The sequence below is a fragment of the Cryptomeria japonica genome, chromosome 4 (assembly GCF_030272615.1).
Source record: "Cryptomeria japonica chromosome 4, Sugi_1.0, whole genome shotgun sequence".
In the NCBI taxonomy this organism is placed as follows: domain Eukaryota; kingdom Viridiplantae; phylum Streptophyta; class Pinopsida; order Cupressales; family Cupressaceae; genus Cryptomeria; species Cryptomeria japonica.
This window is the reverse complement of record NC_081408.1, coordinates 36,408,218-36,428,083: the sequence shown is the minus strand read 5'-3', so window position 1 is coordinate 36,428,083 and position 19,866 is coordinate 36,408,218. Positions and strand designations below refer to the sequence as shown.

Here is a 19,866-nt window from a genome sequence, read left to right as displayed (position 1 = left end):
CAGGCCAATTCCTAGTCTCAAAACATCTCCCAAACTCTTCAGCACACCCTCCTGTGGCAAAGGCGAGGAGACCCTCAACGACAGGCTGCTCGAGAGCCTGCTCCTGAATAGAGGCTGCAAATCTCTGTGCACTGGCCTCTACCTCCGTTGCCATTCTCTACGTACTGCCTCCCATCTCCGCCAGAAACATCTCCATGATCTCTGGCTGGCTCTTTGTAGTGGCCCTCATTTGCTGCTGCATCTCGTCTCCTCCCCAAATCTAACGGTGTCCTGTAGGAAGTCCATCGCCAACTCCTGCCGCCCCTCCTCTTGATGAGAACTACCCTCATCTAGGTCTATAATCTCAGGAAAAGAACATGGCTGGGGTGAGGCAGGCAAGGGTCCCACTGGTGGCATAGGAGGCATCTCATAGCGACCCAACCACTCATCCATGGTGGCATCATCGCCTGTGTCCATTCCAGTCATCGTGCCCTTCACTGGAGGTTCAATGTGAACCGATGATACTGCTGGAGCCATTGGTATGTCTCCCGTCAGGACTGTTGTGGTGACACTAGAGGGTGTCGGCAATGGAGGTCGAGGTCTCAACTGCCCAAATCTTGGAATGGGCACAACAGGTATTGCTCGCACCGTCACCCCTGAAGTCGAGAGGGGTGTCAATCCTCCATCCAAAGTCAATATTGCTAGCGCGAACACCAGGCGACCCACTCCCGCAGGTCGCACTCCACCCGTCGACAATCCACATATACCTCTCATCACATGCCCAAAAGACACTGCGCGACCACTATTCTTTGACCTCTCCTCTATACTAGGGGTTTTCTCTACTTCTTCTCGGCTAGCAAGGTGGAATGCGTCGTGACTCTGGCTGCTCCTAGAAGAAGTATCATCGAAATTTTCCCCTTCCTCTGCACTACTATCATCCTCTTCTTCAGCCTCTTCCTCTGCATCTTCTTCAACTATCTCTATCTGCTGCTCATTTTCTGACATTGCTACTTGTGGTGGTCTTCGTTGCTTCCTGTTGAAATGGGTTTCTCCACTGCTTGTGACGGTATCTAGCTGGCTGCGAAGATTCTAATGTCTCCCGAGGTTTCCAAACATGCCTCTCCGGAGAGACTTGTGTGCGTACAACATCAAGGAATAACCCAATGGCATGGAATGACATGTAAAAAGCCTTGTGTCGTAAGGTCATAAATTCATGAATTCTGTCGGACAAGACTGCAGCCTAGTTGTACACTGTCCCATTCCTCAGTCCATTCATGAGTGTAATCATGGGTACCACCGTGTCTGATGCCCTGTTGGCTCCAGTAAATCTGCTTTCATGACATCTAGTAGGCACTACCATTCTCTTGGGACAATGCCTTGCTGGCTCCAGTAAATCTGCTTTTCATGACATCTAGCAGGCACTGCCATTCTCTTGGGACAATGTACGATTTTTTCAATCCTCTGCCCTTAGGTGCCTTAATCGTTGCCCATTCTTGCGCTGAGAGATCACTTCAACATATCAGATGTAGAAGTTGCTCCTTCCTCTCTGGTGACATCTTGGTGGCGTTCTTGTCTACTTTCTTACCTTCATCTGGTATGCCAAAGACCTTGGCAAAATCCTTGGGTGTAAATGATACGGTCACAGTGCTCTGCTGATAAGCTAATGATGATGCCCTTGTTGCGTTGTCGTATGTGGCTACCATCATTCGCAGACATGGCTCAAAATCCTTGATCACAAAGATGGGCATTTGTATTGCCCAGTGCACCCGTGCTTTCCTGAAAGACTGCTTAATCAAGTTATTATCTGGGGTCTCTAGCCACCAGGTTTTGCATACACTTCCACTTAATCTTTCAAATGTAACATTGTCAGAAGTGATTTTTATCGGCATTGTCTTCTTTTTGCCTTTTCCTGTGTTTGCTGGCCCTGCAACTTTTACTCCAAATTGCAATACTCTCTTTCCCTTGTCCATGCTGCTTGTGCTTGCTTTCGCCATCTTTCCTGACTTAGACGGTTGCTCTAACTGCTGCAACCATTTTTGCCAGTCCAGCTTCCCCAATCTTGGTTTTCCTAATTCCATTTAAGTGATTCTTTGAATTGCCGGCAACACTTATAATATTTTTCAAATGTCGCTACTTTTTTTTTTCCGGCTCTAGCGATGTTGGTACGACTTTGTACAGAATGCTTTATGCTCTTGTACGGTGTTCTTTTGGCGATTACTTCTCAGAATCCTGCTTGTACGAATTGCAATGTACGGCCCCTTCACTCGAGTGTGCCGTCGGTGTATGGATTTCACCCTGCAATGTGTATGGAATTGTTGCTTGACCGTACATAATTCTTCCCTGGCACCAATGATGAGGGATGTACGGCTTAATTTAATGCACCTTCGTACGGTTTCTATTGTACGTCCTTCGTCCGTACGATGCTTCTCGTCACCCTTCGTCCGTACGATGCTATTCCCCTCATTGGTCGTACGGTCCTTTTCGTCACCCATGTCGATCGTACGGGTTTTGATCCTTGCTGCCACCGTACAGATTGACCTTCAATGTCTCTAGCAACTTGGCCATACGGAATCTATACCTATAGTTGTCACCACCGTACGAATTTTGTTGTCCTCCCTATGATTGTCCTTGTATCGTATTGATTTCTTGTGCCACCTTGTGTACGACTTCCACTTAGTGTGGCTGTACGGATTTGAGAAATGAGGTCTGTATGATTTGTTTTCACTTTAAATGTTTTCCACTCCTTTTTTTTTTCTTTTTTTTGGTATTATTATTTTTAAACTTCAAAAATAAAATAATTACCTTTTCAAATTGGTTGGTTGCTGCTTGTGGTGGTAGACTTTTAATTTCGACCCATTTACCGTCTCCTTTATTGGTTGGTCGTCCAACGTGGACAACTTAATCGCTCCATTCTCAGCTACGTTGCGAATTTTATATGGCCCTAGCCATCTGTTTTTGAATTTTCCATGTTTGATCTCATTCCGCCTGTTATACTTTAGCACCCATTGACCTAGTCGGAACTCCATGCGTCGAATATGCTTATCGTGCCAAAATTTCTGTCGTTGTTGGGTGGCATCGGTGGCCCATTGGGCCATCATCCTTCATTCGTCCAGTTTGCCCAATGCGCATAGTTGCTCCCGCAGACTTTCCGTATCTCCTAGTCGATTCTCAATTGCTATCCTTAGATTCGGGACCATGAACTCTGCTGGCACAATGGCCTCTTGGCCGTACATTAATTGAAGGGTGTTTGACCCGTCGTGACTTTGTAGGTGGTTTGGTATGCCCATAGTACGGATGGTAGCTTCTCTTCCCAATCTTCCTGTTCAACTCCACAGGACTTATAGATCACAAACACCAATATTTTATTAGTGGCTTCTGCTTGGCTATGGGCCTTGGGATAGTACGGGCTTGAGAGGGAATGAAATTTTTTGAATTCTGTCGTGAGCAGCTTGACTACATGATTCACAAAGTGCCCACCGCAATCACTCCTCAGTTGAATTGGAATGTTGTACCTTGTGATGATCTGTTTGTAAATGAACTTAGCCATACTCGAAGCTGAGTTATCTAGCAGTGCTCGTGCCTCAGCCCACTTAGTGAGGTATTCTATTGCCACCACAATGTAACGACATCTTCGGGTTCTGTTGGCCTTCAAGGGTCCAATGAAATCCAGGCCCAGCGTTTGAACAAATTTTGGGCATGGGATGGATTGAGGGGCAAAAGTCTCGCTTAAATGGTTTTCCTGCCCTCTGGCAAGTATCACAGCCCACCACCCATTCCTGCGCATCATTATACAGGGTGGGCCACCATAGTCCAACAAGCAATACTTTGCGTGCAGTGGTGTCTGGACCCATGTGGTCTCTTGCGAGCCCTGAGTGTGCTTCCCGTAACACTCCAGGAATCTCTTCTTCCATCACACACCTTTTGAGGACTTGGTCAGGTCCCATTTTGTACAACAACCCATTAATCAGCTGTAATGTCCTGCTTCTCAAGACCATTTTCCGTCTCTTGCTTGGTAACATATCGGCTGGGAACCGAGAAGTGGACAAATATTCCCCTATGTTCGCATACCACAAAGGTAGTGCGGCAATTTGGAACAGATGTGCGTCGAGAAAGTCATCATTGACTCCCTTCGGTGGCTCACACGACTTAATCCAGACAATTGGTCCACAATCACATGGCTCCTGCTTGGCCGTACAATTATTGTGAATGTGAATAATGGGTTTATTTACTAGGTACATCAACGGTTGGTGATCCACATAAAAAGTGAAAGGTGTTGCCATCAAGTAGTGCTGAAATTTTTGTACAACATAGATCATTCTGAGGGCTTCCTTCTCGGTGGTACTATAATTGTAATGTCCCTACTAGTTAGGGATCACCGTCTTGCAAAACAAATTGTTAGAATACAACAAATATATAAATTTATAATTAATTCAACTTGCAATTTAACTTTAAAATACTTAATTAACACTAATCACAATTCTTATCTAATAAAAAGGATACGAATGCCATACAAAGATACGTCCTTAGGCGGCTGTGAAGCTCACCTTCTTGGAACCCATCCAGGAAATCGAAGGTGAATTTGATTCCTATCTTGGATGTAATTTCTTACACCCAAGCCATCTACGAAATCAAAGGTTAATTTGATTCCTGTCTTGACACCCAAGCCATCCAAGAAATTGAAGGTTAATTCGATTTCTGTCTTGAGTGTAATTTCTTACACCCAAGCCATCCAAGAGATCGAAGGTTAATTCGATTCCTGTCTTGAGTGTAATTTCTTACACCCAAGCCATCCAAGGAAGACCATAAGTCAATTCCTTGCCTTGGGTGATGCATCTCATCACCCAAGTCCATCAGAGGGGACCGGCCAGATCCGTCTCTTCTTGGATGAACTTTGTCAACCAAGCCATTCATATATGCATATAGACAATCAGTATATATATATTGCCAATGAGGGATTATCATAATCCCTCCATTAGGCTAAGGGAGTTTCCTCCCTATGGCCTCCATCATTCAATCACATTTATATTGCATTTGACAATTTAGTATTATTTCCATTTCATAATCCACATTTTATGTTAACATATATTCCTAACTATTCATTAATATGTATTTGTTAACATTTATATATCAAGTATGCCTTACTATCATTACATTTTCATTAATTTCATTCATCACATTTGTATTAACATATTCATTCCTTAATGTGTAAATTAGGATATTAAATACTTGTATAGTTGTATTCAGTAATATATACAGTAAATAGCATCAACATATTAATTACCTATGTTCATTGATATATATAGCACTGAGCATTAACATATTAATTAATTATATTCATTAATAAATAAAGTAAATAGCATTAACATCTTAATTACCTATGTCCATTGATATATATAGTAATGAGTATTAACATATGAACTACTATATATTCACTAGTAAATAAGCAATACCTTTCGCAGCAGAAGTTCCACTCTGTGGATGTGTCTGCTGCTATACCTTTCACTGCTTGCTCCCCTTCCACTGCAGGCTGTCTTCACCTTAATACCCCGTGAAGGGTTTTACCCCTCCACGGGTCCCCTTCCGCATGAAGGGGTGCGGTGGTAATCGGGGGGGGGGGGCTCTCTCCATACTCAGTCACATTAAGTTTGAAAATGTCTTACGTATTACCTTGCCACTTAAAATGTATTAAATAATGAATAGTACTTTTCCTTTATTATATATATATATATTAAATGTATTAGATAATTAATAACACTTTCTTTATTATATATATATTTTGAATATATTAAATAATAAATAACACTTTCTTATTATATATATATATATTATTTAATATATTAAATGTTAAATAACACTTTCCTTTATTATATATTAAATATATTTCCTCTATTTTTTTAATATATTACTTATATTATCATATTAATCATTTATTTACAATAACCTTATTTAATTACTCATATGTTAACATTCTTAAATAATTTTACATCAGGTGATACCCTAGGGGTTATCACAATAATTCTTCTCGGCTTTCGAGAGAAAGCGACTGGCAAAATATTTGGGGTGGTCCAACCCATGTCCTCCTTCTCGTGCTAGCGTAGCCCCAATGGCATAGTTCGAGGCATCCACATGTATGTGGAATTCTCGGTCCTAATTTGGATAGGCCAGAATGGGTGCGGCCACCAGTCTCCTCGAGTTCATCAAATGCTTCCCCCTGTGTCGGTGTCCACACGTACGGTTCGCCCTTCTGTGTCAGCTTGTCCAATGAGAATGAAAGTTGAGCATAGTTCTTAATGAACTTCCGGTAATATCCTATATATCCTAGGAAGGACTTTACTCCTGTCATGTCAATGGGAGGCTCCATCTCCACAATTACTCGTACCTTATCCGGATCAGCTTTTAATCTAGCCTTGCAAACAATATGGTCCAACAGCTTCCCTCGCGGCACCATAAATCTGCATTTCTTCAGATTCAAGGCCAGCCTGGCCTTCCGACATCTCTCCATGCATTCCCGCAGTGCCACCAAGTGAGTGTCTTCGCTACTAAAAATAGACCAGCCATCCAAGGAGGCCTTAAAGTCTCCCACAAACATTTTGTCGAAGATGTGGAGAACTATCCTCTAAAATGTTGCTGGAGCATTGCACAAACCGAAGGGCATTCGATTGTACGCATATACTCCATCCTCCACCACAAAGGTGGTCTTTAACTTCAGCTATCGAAATTTGATTGTATCCCGAGAAGCCATCCATAAAGGAGTACATTTCATGGCCAGCCACCTCCAGGATGTTGTCTATGAAAAGTATAGGGAACAGATCCTTGATGGTGACAACGTTGAGGCACCTAAAATCCACATAGATGCAGATTTGGTTGGCCTCCTTTAGCGAGATCACGATCGGTGAGACCCACTCACTTGTCTCCACCCGAAATATGATGTTGGCCTCCAGCATCCGTTCAATTTCTTCGTTCACCTTAACCACATAGTTTTTATTCATGCGATACAACCTCTTCCGTACCGGCTGGGCTCTAGGGACCAACAGTATCCGATGGACACACAGTTCGGGCAGGACTCCTTTTAGATCTTTGTAGGTCCAAGCGAACACGTCCTTGTATGTTGAGACATGGACCAGCTAGGACTCGAACCTAGGACCTTCCATACGTTGTTGGAGTGCTCTACCACTGAGCTACTGGCCCCTCTTAGACCAGTCCATCGTCGGTCCGGGTGTGGCTTATTTCCAACACCAACACCCCCCCTTAAGCCACACCTCTCGTGTGCTTGGGGCTCCTAGCCTGGACCTGGCTCTGATACCATGTTGAGACATGGACCAGCTAGGACTCGAACCTAGGACCTTCCATACGCTGCTGGAGTGCTCTACCACTAAGCTACTAGCCCCTCTTAGACCAGTCCATCGTCGGTCCGGGTGTGGCTTATTTCCAACACCAACATTGTATTCCATAAAAATTTTGAAGGCTGCTGCCTTTAGCACGAGATTCCAATCGTCTCCCACCAAGATATTTCGAAGGGTTGCAACATCCCCTAGGTTCGTCTCCTTCAGGGTGGGATCTTCGTATAGCATTGGTTTATCCTTTGAAAACTCGTATGCTGGGACGTCATTCACTTTGGCATCTCCCTCCTTACACTCCTTGTATTTTAGTGGGAACTCATCTTTCTCGCATGGCTCTTCAATTTGCAGCATATGGCACGTAGGATGGATGACTTCATAGTCCTCCATCTGCCAGTAGAATAGCCCATTCAACGAGCCTACCTCAACCTCAGAGCAGTCTTCTAATTCCAGGACACCTTTGTCGTTTGGCTCCTTTTTGTTCTCATCCACCCTGGAATCCCCATTAGAGTCTGAATCTGAAGAAGAGGCCATTTCTTCACTCACCATCTGTGTTCGGAGTACACTTGCTACTATAGCGGGTAGAGTAAGCCTTTCGGGACGGGTACTACCAGCTTAGGCGTACCCAACATAGTGCATCTGCAGCAGAGACAAAGCGGGTGGCAGCCATCACAACTCGGGAGGAGCTAGTCACTCGCCTGCACACGATGGAGATGGAGTTGGCATAGCAGAGGGCTCGAGCGATCAGTCTGGAGGAGGAGTTGGCTCGTGCCAAGGCAGAATTGGCCCAGGAGATGGCGGGGCGAGCACAAGAGGTGGTAGAATGGACAGCCCTTGAGACCTGTCTCACATCTACCTTAGAGGAGTTGGATGGAAAGCAGAAGGAGCTCATGGAAGCGGTTTTAATGGTAAAGAAATCCAGGGAGAGGCAGTTGGTAGCTGAGCGAGATTTGAGGCATAGGACACAACAGGTCCACCAGCTAAGGGAGCGGTTGGCAGGAGCAGCACCGTCGGCCCCTTCTTCATGGACAATGTGTTCCGCTTCCAGTTGTGGTTTACTTTGGCTTTAATCAACCAACCTCTTCCAAGGATTGTGTCATAGCCCTTTTTCTTCAAGGGGATCACCACAAAGTCGAGAATTAAGGGTTGAGTGCTGATTGTCACCTGTTGAGCCATGAATGTCCTGATGGGTTTGATACCGTGCTGGTCGACACCCACCAGGTTGAAGGTCGGTGGCCATAGTGTTGGCTTACCCAATTTCCGCCAAGTCTCCTCGGGGAGTACATTCACCCTGGATCCTCCGTCTATGATGGTGTCGGTGAGGATTGTACCCAATATCCCCATTTCCACCACTGTCGGGTGTCTCCCGTTGCTCACCACCAACAACATGGGGTCAGCCGAGGGGCTGATTGGTACCTCTGTGTGAAGTGTTTTTGTGCGGATCGACACTTCTATGGCATTAGTGATGGCTTCTCTTAATCTGGGCATGGTGTTGAGGAGGTCCTGGAGTTTGATGGGTACCTCTGTCTGCAACACTTGTCAAAGGATGTTCTGTTCGGGTTCATCAAATGTACTTGTCGGGGTTTCTCCGGGCTCCTTCCTGTTTCTTGCTCAATATTGACCTTGGCTGCCCGTACTTGTTCCTTCTCTGTACGGGGGTCAGGATAAGTAGCCTTCTTCGTTTGTGCTCTAGTGATGGAGAGCGTCTCCCTTTCATTGGACTTTTCAATTGTTAACAAATTTATTCCAGACTTCGGGCAACTCCCATCATAGTGATCTCTTGGCCCGCACCACCATCACATATGCCGAGGGGTGTCTCCCTTGGGACAATCGCGTGCATAGTGTCCCCATTCATTACAGGCTCGACACTAGATCATTGGGCGGCCTTTTGCATCATACTGCACTGGGCGGTTGCTATTGTTGTTGTTTTTTCTTCCTTGTCTATTGCTTCTGTACCTGTCGGAAGATGCTGTGGTATTGGTCGATTGTTGTGGGTTAGCAGCTGTCGCGGCTATGGAAGGTTGCTCTTGGGTCAGAAGCAATTGGGCGCTTCTTGTTTTCATATTGTATGAGCACTCCTTGGTGGAGTGTCCCAATACTTGACAAATGTCACAGAAAGCTTTCTTTGGGCACGTATCCTTAGTGTGGCCTTCCTCCTTGCAATCTGCGCACCACAAGTCCCCTTCGTTCTTACTGCTGCTCCCCTTCATTGCATGTCCTTCTATAGAGCATGGACTTTCTTGCTTGATTCCTCGTCACTGTTGCTCTCAGAGGAACCATCGTCACACGATGATTTATCCTTCTTCTTCGAGGTCTTGCCTTCACTCTCGAGGTCCATGGATTGGTTGTATGTGTCCTCGTACGAGGTAGGAGGGACAATCTTCATCTTCTTCCCAAGGGAGGATCTCAGTCCTTCCATGAACCACCACTTTTTCAATCCATCAGCGGGTTGATTATCCATCTTTCCGAGCAATTCTTTGAGTTGTCGGCTGTATGCTCGTACTATCTCATTCTTCCCTTGCTTTGTGCACAAGATTTCGGCGATGATTTCATTGTCGTCTTGAAGGAGTCGAAACTCTGTCTCGAAGGCTTTCTATAACTCGTCCCAAGTACCTACCTTCATCTTGTCTGTATCAAAGTACCAGTCGATGGCTACTTGTTGTGACATATTCACACATCGCCCCATTGCAAATGGGGACCCCCACTTTTTGCTTTTTGGGGTTAGCCCTTTTGGTTTTGTTGTTAGTCGTTTTAGTGTCTTAGCCTTTGCATTGAAGGGATTGAGTCAAGTGGATCTCCTCAAGAGGTCAGGGCAATTGAGTGATTAGGGGTTATTTAGATTATTCCTAGGGTGTTTTTTGTGTACTATCCGGTCGCACTTCAAGTTGCTAAATCAAACCTTGGTTGAATGCATAATGTCCTCCTAGGTCCCATCCCTTACATCAAGGACAGAGCAAATTCGCCTTAAGGAGTTTGCAACGTCATCCTAATCCTGAAATTTGGCTGTCTAGAAAATTGAAGAATCCTCCAAAAACTAGATTTTGCATTATAACTCCTGGAGGTTCGAAACCACTCTCAAACATCCTGACAATATATATGGAATATAACTTAAAAGTATAAGTAAATGTTATATTCCATATATGAATCCTAACAGAGAGACTAACATGTCAATTTTCGCTCCTGACCCTTCCAAAGGGTCGAGAGCGAATTTCCTTATATCTCCCTTCTTGGTCTTAATTTGCCTCATAAACCTTATCCCTATGGCGTGGTTGAGAGAGTATTGAGGTGTGAAACAAAGTGAAGGATTTGAGCATAATTGCAAATTTCGCTCCTGACCCTTCCAAAGGGTCCAAAGCGAAATTCTCCTAATAGCTTATTTCTTCACTAGGGACATTGAATGGTGGTCATGCATGGCAGAGAAAAGGATCAAGGATCAAGTCTAAAGCAAAGATGAGTGAAAAAGGATGAGAATTGAGCCTAATTGAGCAAATTCGCTCCTAACCCTTCCAAAGGGTCCAAAGCGAATTTCTTCATAAAACACCATATCTTTTGCTCAAACCTACGAACTAACTCATTACCAAGCAATTTTGAAGGCTAAAGACTTGTTTCTAATGATTAAAGGATGAGAAATGGTGTTTTGTGAAGGAAAATCAAGCAAAATGTAAATTTCGCTCCTTACCCTTCCAAAGGGTCCAGAGCGAAATTCCTAGCAAGACTCCCTATTTTGCCTAATGCACTAGAAGGACCTTGTTTTAAGCTAAATAGATGGTGAATTGACTTGATTATGGTAAGAGGAGATTTGATAAGTCAAGTTTGAGGTGAGTTGAGAGGGAAAAAAAAGCGAATTGAGCCTAAGACAAATTTCGCTCCTGACCTCTCCAAAGGGTCCAGAGCTAAATTTCTTAAACACCTATTTTCTCCTTGTTTGAGGTCAAAATCTTAGTTCCTATGGCATGGTTGAGAGAAGATGGATATATACTTGCCTAAAGAAGTGAATGGAAGTAAAGGCAAAATTCGCTCTTGACCCTCCCAAAGGGTTCAAAGCGAAATTTTTTCCAAGCTCCCGACCCTTTCAAAGGGTCCAAAGCGAAATTCCTAAAAAACTCCTTTTGCTCGCAATTTTGTATCAAGCCTAGTGTTGATTAAGGTGGATTGAACTTAGAGGCATCCTTAGGCATGCGTTTGAGTAAGTTGTGGTCACAAATATGAAGAATTTGTCCTAAAATGCAAATTTCGCTCCTGACCCTTCCGAAGGGTCAAGAGCGAAATTTCCTAAAAACCTCTTTTTGCTCCTTGTTGAGACCAAGATCTTGATTTCTATGGCATGGTTGGGAAAGAATTGATATGCACTTGCCCTTGAAAGGTGATTTAAGGCAATGAAGTGATAGAATTGAAGCTAAATCACCAATTTCGCTCCTGACCCTTCTGAAGGGTCCAGAGCGAAATTCCTTATAGGTCCTGTCCTTGGCCAAGGTCCAAAGCGAAATTTCTTAAAAACCTATTTTGCTCCTTGTTTGAAACCAAGATTTTGTCCCTATGGCGTAAGATTGATGTATTCTTGCCTTGAAAGGAACTTTGAGGCAAAGAAATAATGAAAATTGAGCTAAAATGCAAATTTCGCTCCTGACCCTTCCAAAGGGTCCAGAGCGAAATTCTTAGGAGGTCTAATGTTTTGCCTAGGTTCTTGAGCAAAATCTATTCCTAAGCAATTTTGAAGGCAAGTGACTTGATCTTGGTAAGGTAATGAGGTCTAATTGAGCAACTTTGTCAATTTTCGCTCCGGACCCTTCCAGAGGGTCCAGAGCGAATCTCATTATAGGTCCTGTCCCGGGAGAGGGTCCAAAGCGAGTTTATCTTAATGCTTTCTTGTTGATGATTTAAGGTAAGAAATGCTATGTTAGAATGAATATGTCATGTATTCTTAATCATCTTTTGTTTGTTTTGCAAATCAACGAGACCAGGCTGGAAGGAAGAATAGACAAGGAGGAACTATTCAAGTTTCATCATCACTAAGGACGCCTTGGATGCATGAGAAGGTACTCAAGGTGCTACTAAATTGAAGGACTTCGAATGATCAACAATTGCAAGCAATGTGTTAGAACTATCCTCAAAGAGATCACAAGATGACAGAGAAGAAGGATTTTGTAAACATTTCAAGGCAAGATGGGCTACTAGAGAAGGAGTGACTTGACTGTGAAGAGGCCTCATCAAACACAGGAGGGTCAAGGAGAGGTACATCATCCATCATGTACATCAAGGACATAAGAGGATCAACCAAAGTCAGTGCAAGGGTATGTTGAAGAAGCAGATAGTTTTAGATTAGCTAATCAAAGTTAGCTTCTCATCATCATCACATAGAATATAAAAAAAAATACAATGTTCCTTGACTAAGCACAAACGCAAGACAAGGTGGCATCCCAGTCAGATAGCTCCACCTCAGCATGTGCAGATTCAATGTACCTGACTCACCAGTGATAACACAAACTTCGAGGCACCTAACCCTGTCATCTATTGGTCCACACTCATGAAATGTAATTTTCTCATAGGCTAGGGGAGACAAACCCTAATTAGGGTTTCTATCTTGTAATCCTAGCCATTCATTCTAAATCAATCAGAGCCATCAAATTGTAAAGAGCTCCCTATGTAGGGCTTTGGCTCTACATTTGTAAAGGTTAATAGTTAAGAGATAGCTAATAGATGTTAGAATAGCTAATAGTCAGTAAAATAGAATAGCAAATAGAATAGTAATTAGAGTAGATTAGGAAGAGAAGGCAAGAAATTGTTGCCTTGATTGTAAATAAACTCCATTTTCATTGAAGTAATGGTCAAATGTGTCGTTTCTTTGCAATATGCATGGTCTCTTGTTGAATCTTCATTTTAGATGATAGATAATTAGATTGAATGCACTCGCGTGGAATCCGCTTAGTCCAAACCACTAGCCTCTTGTCGATTGTAAGGGCACCTTGCGTGGTCAACTAACATTGAATGAGCTTAATCTCGAGTCGTTACGCGTCTATTGGTCATGCATTAACTTGAATGGTGATCAGTGTTTGACAGTGATGATTTGAACATATTCGAAGTATCCCTTAGAAGATTGCATTGAGCTGGTATTGAATTGTTCAGTTTGATGGTGAGACCTAGCCCAATAGGACTCCAACTAGTCATTCATCCATCTTCTCGCATTCTGGGTCTTAGAGTAGACTTTTTGAGCCCTGTATCTTTTGATATTTCTTTATCTTCCAGCTAGTAAATAGGACTTGAGTTCCAGCAAATCAAACACTCAGGTAGTCAAACGTAAGTCCCCTTGTGATTCCAGCAAAATCACATCACACCAATAGAGCTTATCCACACGTAGAGACCCTACATATAAGAACCTTGGAGTCTTCTCGAATGATCCTTAGGTGAAATCTTCAGCATTCGAGGAAACTTTGTTCAAGAGAGGATAAGATACCTTGGTATTTTATTTTGTGTTCGCATGTGCATAAAAAACACATCAACACTACCCCGCGTAGGGTGGCGGGGAACTGCACCACCCATTCAGCTTTGTCGGCCACTCCATTGGCCGACCAAATCGTCTCACATGTACGACAGTGCCGTACAGGATCTTCCTTCCCGTCTCTAGTGAATCTAGTGAATTTAGGTAACTTTTGCGTGTTCGCCATTATGCTCCTTGGTTGTGGCCCACTCTACCCTCCAGAGCTCGACCCTCTAGAAACTGGCCCTCCAGGAATTGGTCCTCCTGAAACTGGCCCTCCAGGAATTGGTCTGCCGGAACTTGGTATGTTGGGTCCCACCAGGTTACTTTGACTACCAGGGTTTGATGAGCCTGAACCGAACAGACTGCTTCTACTACCGTGCCCTTGTGTCCTCTCGTCACCTCTAATTGGCGTGTACAGCTCTACCATACTCCCCTCGCCAATCTCCTCCAACATGAGGGAAAGGTCCCCCAACCGCTCCCTAGTGGTTTCTATCAATACTTAAACTTGGCCCTTGCCAGTGGAGCCATCATTACCATTCCCTCCACTTCCTTCCTCAGCAATTTTCTTCAGTCATCTCCTTCATTCGGCTTGTTGCTCCGACCTTAGTGCCCTTGTTGCTGCCTTGTGCCCGTCTTCCTCTTGTTCCTTTAGTACACAATTTTTGTCTTTGTTCAGTGTCACGTGCATCTATTCCTATGTTTCGTTGAGTGGAAGGTTCTCCGGTGGCCTTCGTCATGTTCCTCCTCCTCTCGTTGACTCCTCTCTTCGAATTGTTCTAAAATTTGTTGAAGGTTCTCACGGTAGGTTTCCTCTTAGCAAGTTTGTATGGCAAGAAATGCTTGTGCTAACAGGCTAGGCAGGTTATTCATCACCCTGTTCACTGTCGTACTTACTCCAAGGGCACTCCACACGGCGCTCTCAGGGACGTCCTCTGCTATGGCTTCCCTTCGTACATAAGTTTCGATTGATGCTTGTAAGATGCAGGTGAAGTCCCTTGTCAGTGCCCTCTCTCCTTCGAACAACTCCTTCGGCTCTTCCTCGAGATTGCTACTAGTCCCCTCGCTCAATGCTTGTCCCATTATCGTCGTACCATGTAGTATGCTCCCGTCATTCCCAAGTTTAACTTGGCAACGACGCCATATGTTTTGCCCCCAAGGGGTGTGTGTACATTCAGTGCATAACAGTACAGAGATATAGGAAATGTAACAGTACACAGATGCAAGTGATAAAAACTCATATGTGTGTATTCATTGATTCCAAAATGCTAGTACTTTTAAAACATAGTTTCCTGAAGCAATATCCACGTCTTGAAATAGAGACCCAAGTACATATATATAGGTGTCGATACAGGTTTCGTGGTGCCAACTGTCAGCTATCATCAAGTAACCACCAACCTGTAACACACTTAACATTCTAATTACGACATGACATAACTACCCAACAACAGATTATATGACATTAAATGAAAGATTGGTAGCAATTTGTGATGAAGTATCGGCTTCTTTAAACAGCTATAAGCTCAAAATTGATCATTTCATTGATCAATTTAATATCGATATTGTTTTCACAGGTACGATTCAACTTTCTGTTTGATCATCAGCGAATTGGTTTGAGCAGCGAATTCATCTTTACACACACAGCGATCTGATTCCACACACAGCAATTCACGTTTGGCATTGCTTGGAGGTCATTTTAGAGGCAGCGAAACTGATTCTTATCATCAAATCCGCCCATACTTTGTCAGACAAAATACCTCATCATCAGTGAATCCATCTTTAAGGGGTGGTGATAATATGTGTTTGAGACAATTATCATTCGATCAAGTGATGATAGCCTTTGATCTCATTTGAAAGTTGATTAGATTGAGATGAATTCGTTACATTTTGACATCAGCGATTGACTCTACCACAGCAAGCGAGTTTCTCAATTAAGGTGGCAGCGTTGTTTGTGGATGACAGCGAATTAATGCAATTTTCATTTTGCTTCAGAATGATATACATTTGATAGTGATTTTTTATGTTAAAGCCACTCCTAAGGTCAGCAATCAGAGGTCTGATCTGATATTCTGACAGCAAAATTACTCCAGCAAAACAATTTGATGCAGAAATACAGTAAGCACAAATCGAATGTGATCCACGATTTTGACAAAATGATAGTAATTTTGTTTCCTTAAACCATCAGCGATTTGGCCTATATCGAAATTTGGGAGCAAAATTATTGTTTAAAAGCCCTGGAAGATAATAACAATTTCGTCCAGAATTGAGTGCCAGTCCATTTCGCTAATTTCAGTCTTGAATGGTTTTTCAATGAACATTTGAATATCTTTTAATTATTTAAAAAGGCTCAATTGATGATCATTTTGTTGTATTAAGGATTAGAACTGTCACCCAAGCATTATATCTTGCCTTAAGGTTATTTAATTGAATATCATCTCATGAAACTAACTTAGACAGTTTCCACAGGTACGAGATGGCTCGAACACAACAAACTCTCATCAAGAGGGACATTGCACTTCAAGTCTCTACAAAGGCAGCGGATAGGTTCTTTAAGTCGCAAGCTCTACAAGGCAAGGATATGAGTCATATACATCAAGGAGAATACACGAGGACTACAAGTCCATCCTAGACTAGAACAAGGTGTCATAGACAAGAACATCCCATCCTAGCCAAGAACAAGGCGTCGAAGGCGTTGACACCATACGTCCTAAGCAAAGACCAGGACCAAGAACGTGATCAGCATGATGATTCATTGCAACACTTAAAGTCTTAGAAGAATACAAGGAAGTTGCTCAAAAGAAAGGATTTCACAAAGCACTCTTCAATTGAGGAGCAACTTTCAACATCAAGCACTCAAGGTGGAAATTTTCACAATCTTGAATTTCCTTAAGAAATCCAAGAATCATTGCTAGTATAGCCAGATCAAAGCTCAAGAGTGCCGTTGATTAAGACGAGAGTTTCAGAAGAGTTAATCAAAGTTAGAAGATCGATTTGAGCAAAGTCATCATCACATCAGAAGCTTGATAATGTTGAGCATCAAGAGATATGCCTCATTCATTCACACACTTCTGATGAGTTACAAAGAGCGAGATGTGGTGGCGCCCAATCATCATTTGTCCAATCATATCATTTCAAGATAAGGTGTCCAGATTCAATGTACCTGACTCATCCATCAGGGGAGATAACTATCATACATGGGCACAAATTTCGATGTGCCTACCGTCATCATCTGTTGGTTGAATTTTCAAGGAAGGACATGTGTCCCATCAATTGTAAATATATCATTGATCAAGCCGTAAAAGCTTTGTAATGGGTTCAACAAACCCTAATTAGGGTTTCTATCTTTCCATCTTGGCCATTGATTGTGAATCAATCCGAACCACTGAAATGTAATGAGAGCACTATAAAAGGCTCCACTTCTTTATTTTTAAGGTTAATAGATAGAGTTCAAGAAAGTAGCAGATAGCAAATAGTTAGAGTAGGAATAGAAGGCAAAGATTGTTGCCAAGACATCGTTGTAGAAGGCATGTAAACTTCATTGAAGATATGGTGAATTTTGTGTGTTGATTCAACAATTTGCATGGTCTCTACTTCTCAATTTGATTTTCATGTTATTTAGATGAATGGAAAACTTTGTGTATGATCAATGGTGAAATTCGCATATCCATACTACTAACACCTTGCCGATGGTAAAGTGCCTTGCGTAGTCAACTGGATCCATCTTAGCCAAGCTTAACTTCAATTATCGCTTCTTCATTGATATGCATCAACTTGATGGTGTCTATGCTTCTGGTGGTGATTTGAAAATCATAAAGCTATCCTTAGAAGATCGCACTAGCCTTGTGGAGATGTTCATAGCGTGTCAAAGCAAGACTTAGTTGGAGTTTCACCAAAGATTGTCCTTTGCTCTTACATTCTTAGAGTTAGAGTAGCTCTCCTAAACCCTTATCCTTTTTCCTTTTTTCTTCAAATAAAGTGAAATCCTACATTCCAGCATCATTCAAGCATTCAAGCATTCAACGTAAGTCCACCTTGTGATCCCAGCAATATCACATCATATACAATTGAGTCTATCCAAGAGCACGTCAAGACCCGACATTCGAGAACTTTGGAGTCTTCCCACTTGATCACACAGCTTAGCATTTGGGAGTCTTTGTTCAAGAGAGGATAGAATACTCAGTATTTTATTATGTGTTGCATAATGCATAAAAACACCATCAACAGGTTGTTTTCTGGATTGCTTGGAATTCAGATCAACATATCTTGAATAACAATAAATCAATCATGTGTGTCTACTGTCTTATATTTTGATATTTAAATAAATTGTTGTACTTGTTTGTAAGTTGTTTTCCTGTATGTTATTTCATAATCGCATTGTCATTGACATGTATGATTTGTTGCACCACTGAACTTGTGATCCTAGATCTTCTGAATCCCTCTTAACAATGACACATCTCTTGTCCCAAAATCTCGTATGGGGATATTTAATGGGATTGTAGAGGAAGAAGAGTAAGTGTATTATAAGAAAAAATGAGTGCAAATCTAATGACATGTAAAATTAGTAATCAACTATTATTTGCATGTGAATGTTTGGGCTCTCTTTGCCAACTAGGCATGTTAGTTACTTTTCTATTTTCGAATACGCATTTTGGTTCCCCCACGTACATCTGGTGATATTTAAAGTGCTACCTTGTCCAGAGGATTATTTGGCAACTAATTTTATTTTTTTATATTGTAGTGATTGGAAACTTTAATAAGGCTTTTATTCAGAACGTTCAGTACTCCATTTATTTTGTATGGCCATTCGATGTGGGCTCTTTATGGGGCATCATTGGTATTCCCAATGCACTGAACTATAATCCCATATGAGCAATTTAAAATTTAGCAAGAGCAAGAATTTATTTATGAGCAATCTTTAAATTTAGCAAGAGGGAGATTTCATTATGTTACATTTCATGGCAGGTATGCACTCAGCGATCTTGGAAACGGCCTTATGGTGTGGGGCTGCTTGTTGCTGGATTAGATGAGACAGGACCTCATCTTTACCAGAATTGCCCTTCTGGAAATTATTTTGAATATCAAGCATATGCCATTGGTGCTCGCTCCCAAGCAGGGAAGACTTACTTGGAAAGAAAATACGAGACATTCCCAGACTGCTCGCGTGATGAACTTATTCGACATGGTATAATGTCAGTCAAGGAATGCTTGCAAGAAGGCAAACTTAATGGTGCTAACTGTAATGTTGCTATTGTGGGAATTGGAGAGGCATTCACTATTCTTGATCAGAAAACAGTCCAGGACATCATTGATTCGTTAGAGGATAAGAAAGATGAAATTCCAACTGATTCAGCTCCAGTTGAAGGTGAACAAGGTGCTACACAAGACGATACAGATCAAGGTGTAGCTCCTATGGAGACCTAATCTTAGGAATAATATTTTGGTTGATATTTTGCTTTTGAGAACGTGAGGCAGGTGTACCCAAAACCACCAAAGCAAATTTTCTCCCAAGGTTCAGCTTTTGATACAAGATTTTGTTATTGTTTTCTGTTGTAGTTGATCTAGTTGTATTTTTGCATCTAATAATGTTTTTCCTCATACATTATGGTGTTAATTCTTCTCTTGGATCCTCAGAATTCTGCTTTTTAATTGCATATACTGAAGAAATGACTTCACTGAAAGAGATACTTTTATTTATTTATGCTATTAATGGACAAGAAACCTTTCTTGATATATCTGTGATGGAGTTTATTAATGTTGCAATTGGCAAAAGCTGTTATGTTTTGTTAGCGTGTTTTTGTGCTTCATAGCCTTCAATGCATTGAATCATGACGGAATAACATAGTCAATGCACCAAACAGCTCAGTTTTAGTGCTGGCTTTTGTTCATATCTTAGCCACAGAGCTGCAGTGCAAGCTTTTCATCCCATCATTGATCATATTTAGCTTTCATTTTAATACCAATATATAAATGTTTGATGTTGGGTGGAGTATCATATACTGCTAGGTTAATCAAAATAACTTGGAAAACAAAATGGATACTGTTTGTAACCATGCAAAAAGCTACAAGAAACTAAAA

The 19,866-nt window shown here is 42.2% G+C and overlaps 1 protein-coding gene across 1 annotated transcript in view; it reads left to right on the top strand.

The window, feature by feature from the left end:
- The window catches only part of LOC131047843 (proteasome subunit alpha type-1-A), a 48,884-nt gene extending 29,365 nt beyond the window's left edge, over positions 1-19,519 (top strand). The window contains exon 2 of the mRNA XM_057981627.2: positions 18,754-19,519. Within this exon, the coding sequence (XP_057837610.2) occupies positions 18,754-19,212 (459 nt within the window). The 3' untranslated portion in view covers positions 19,213-19,519. The remainder of the gene's footprint in view (positions 1-18,753) is intronic.
- Positions 19,520-19,866: the final 347 nt, after the last annotated feature.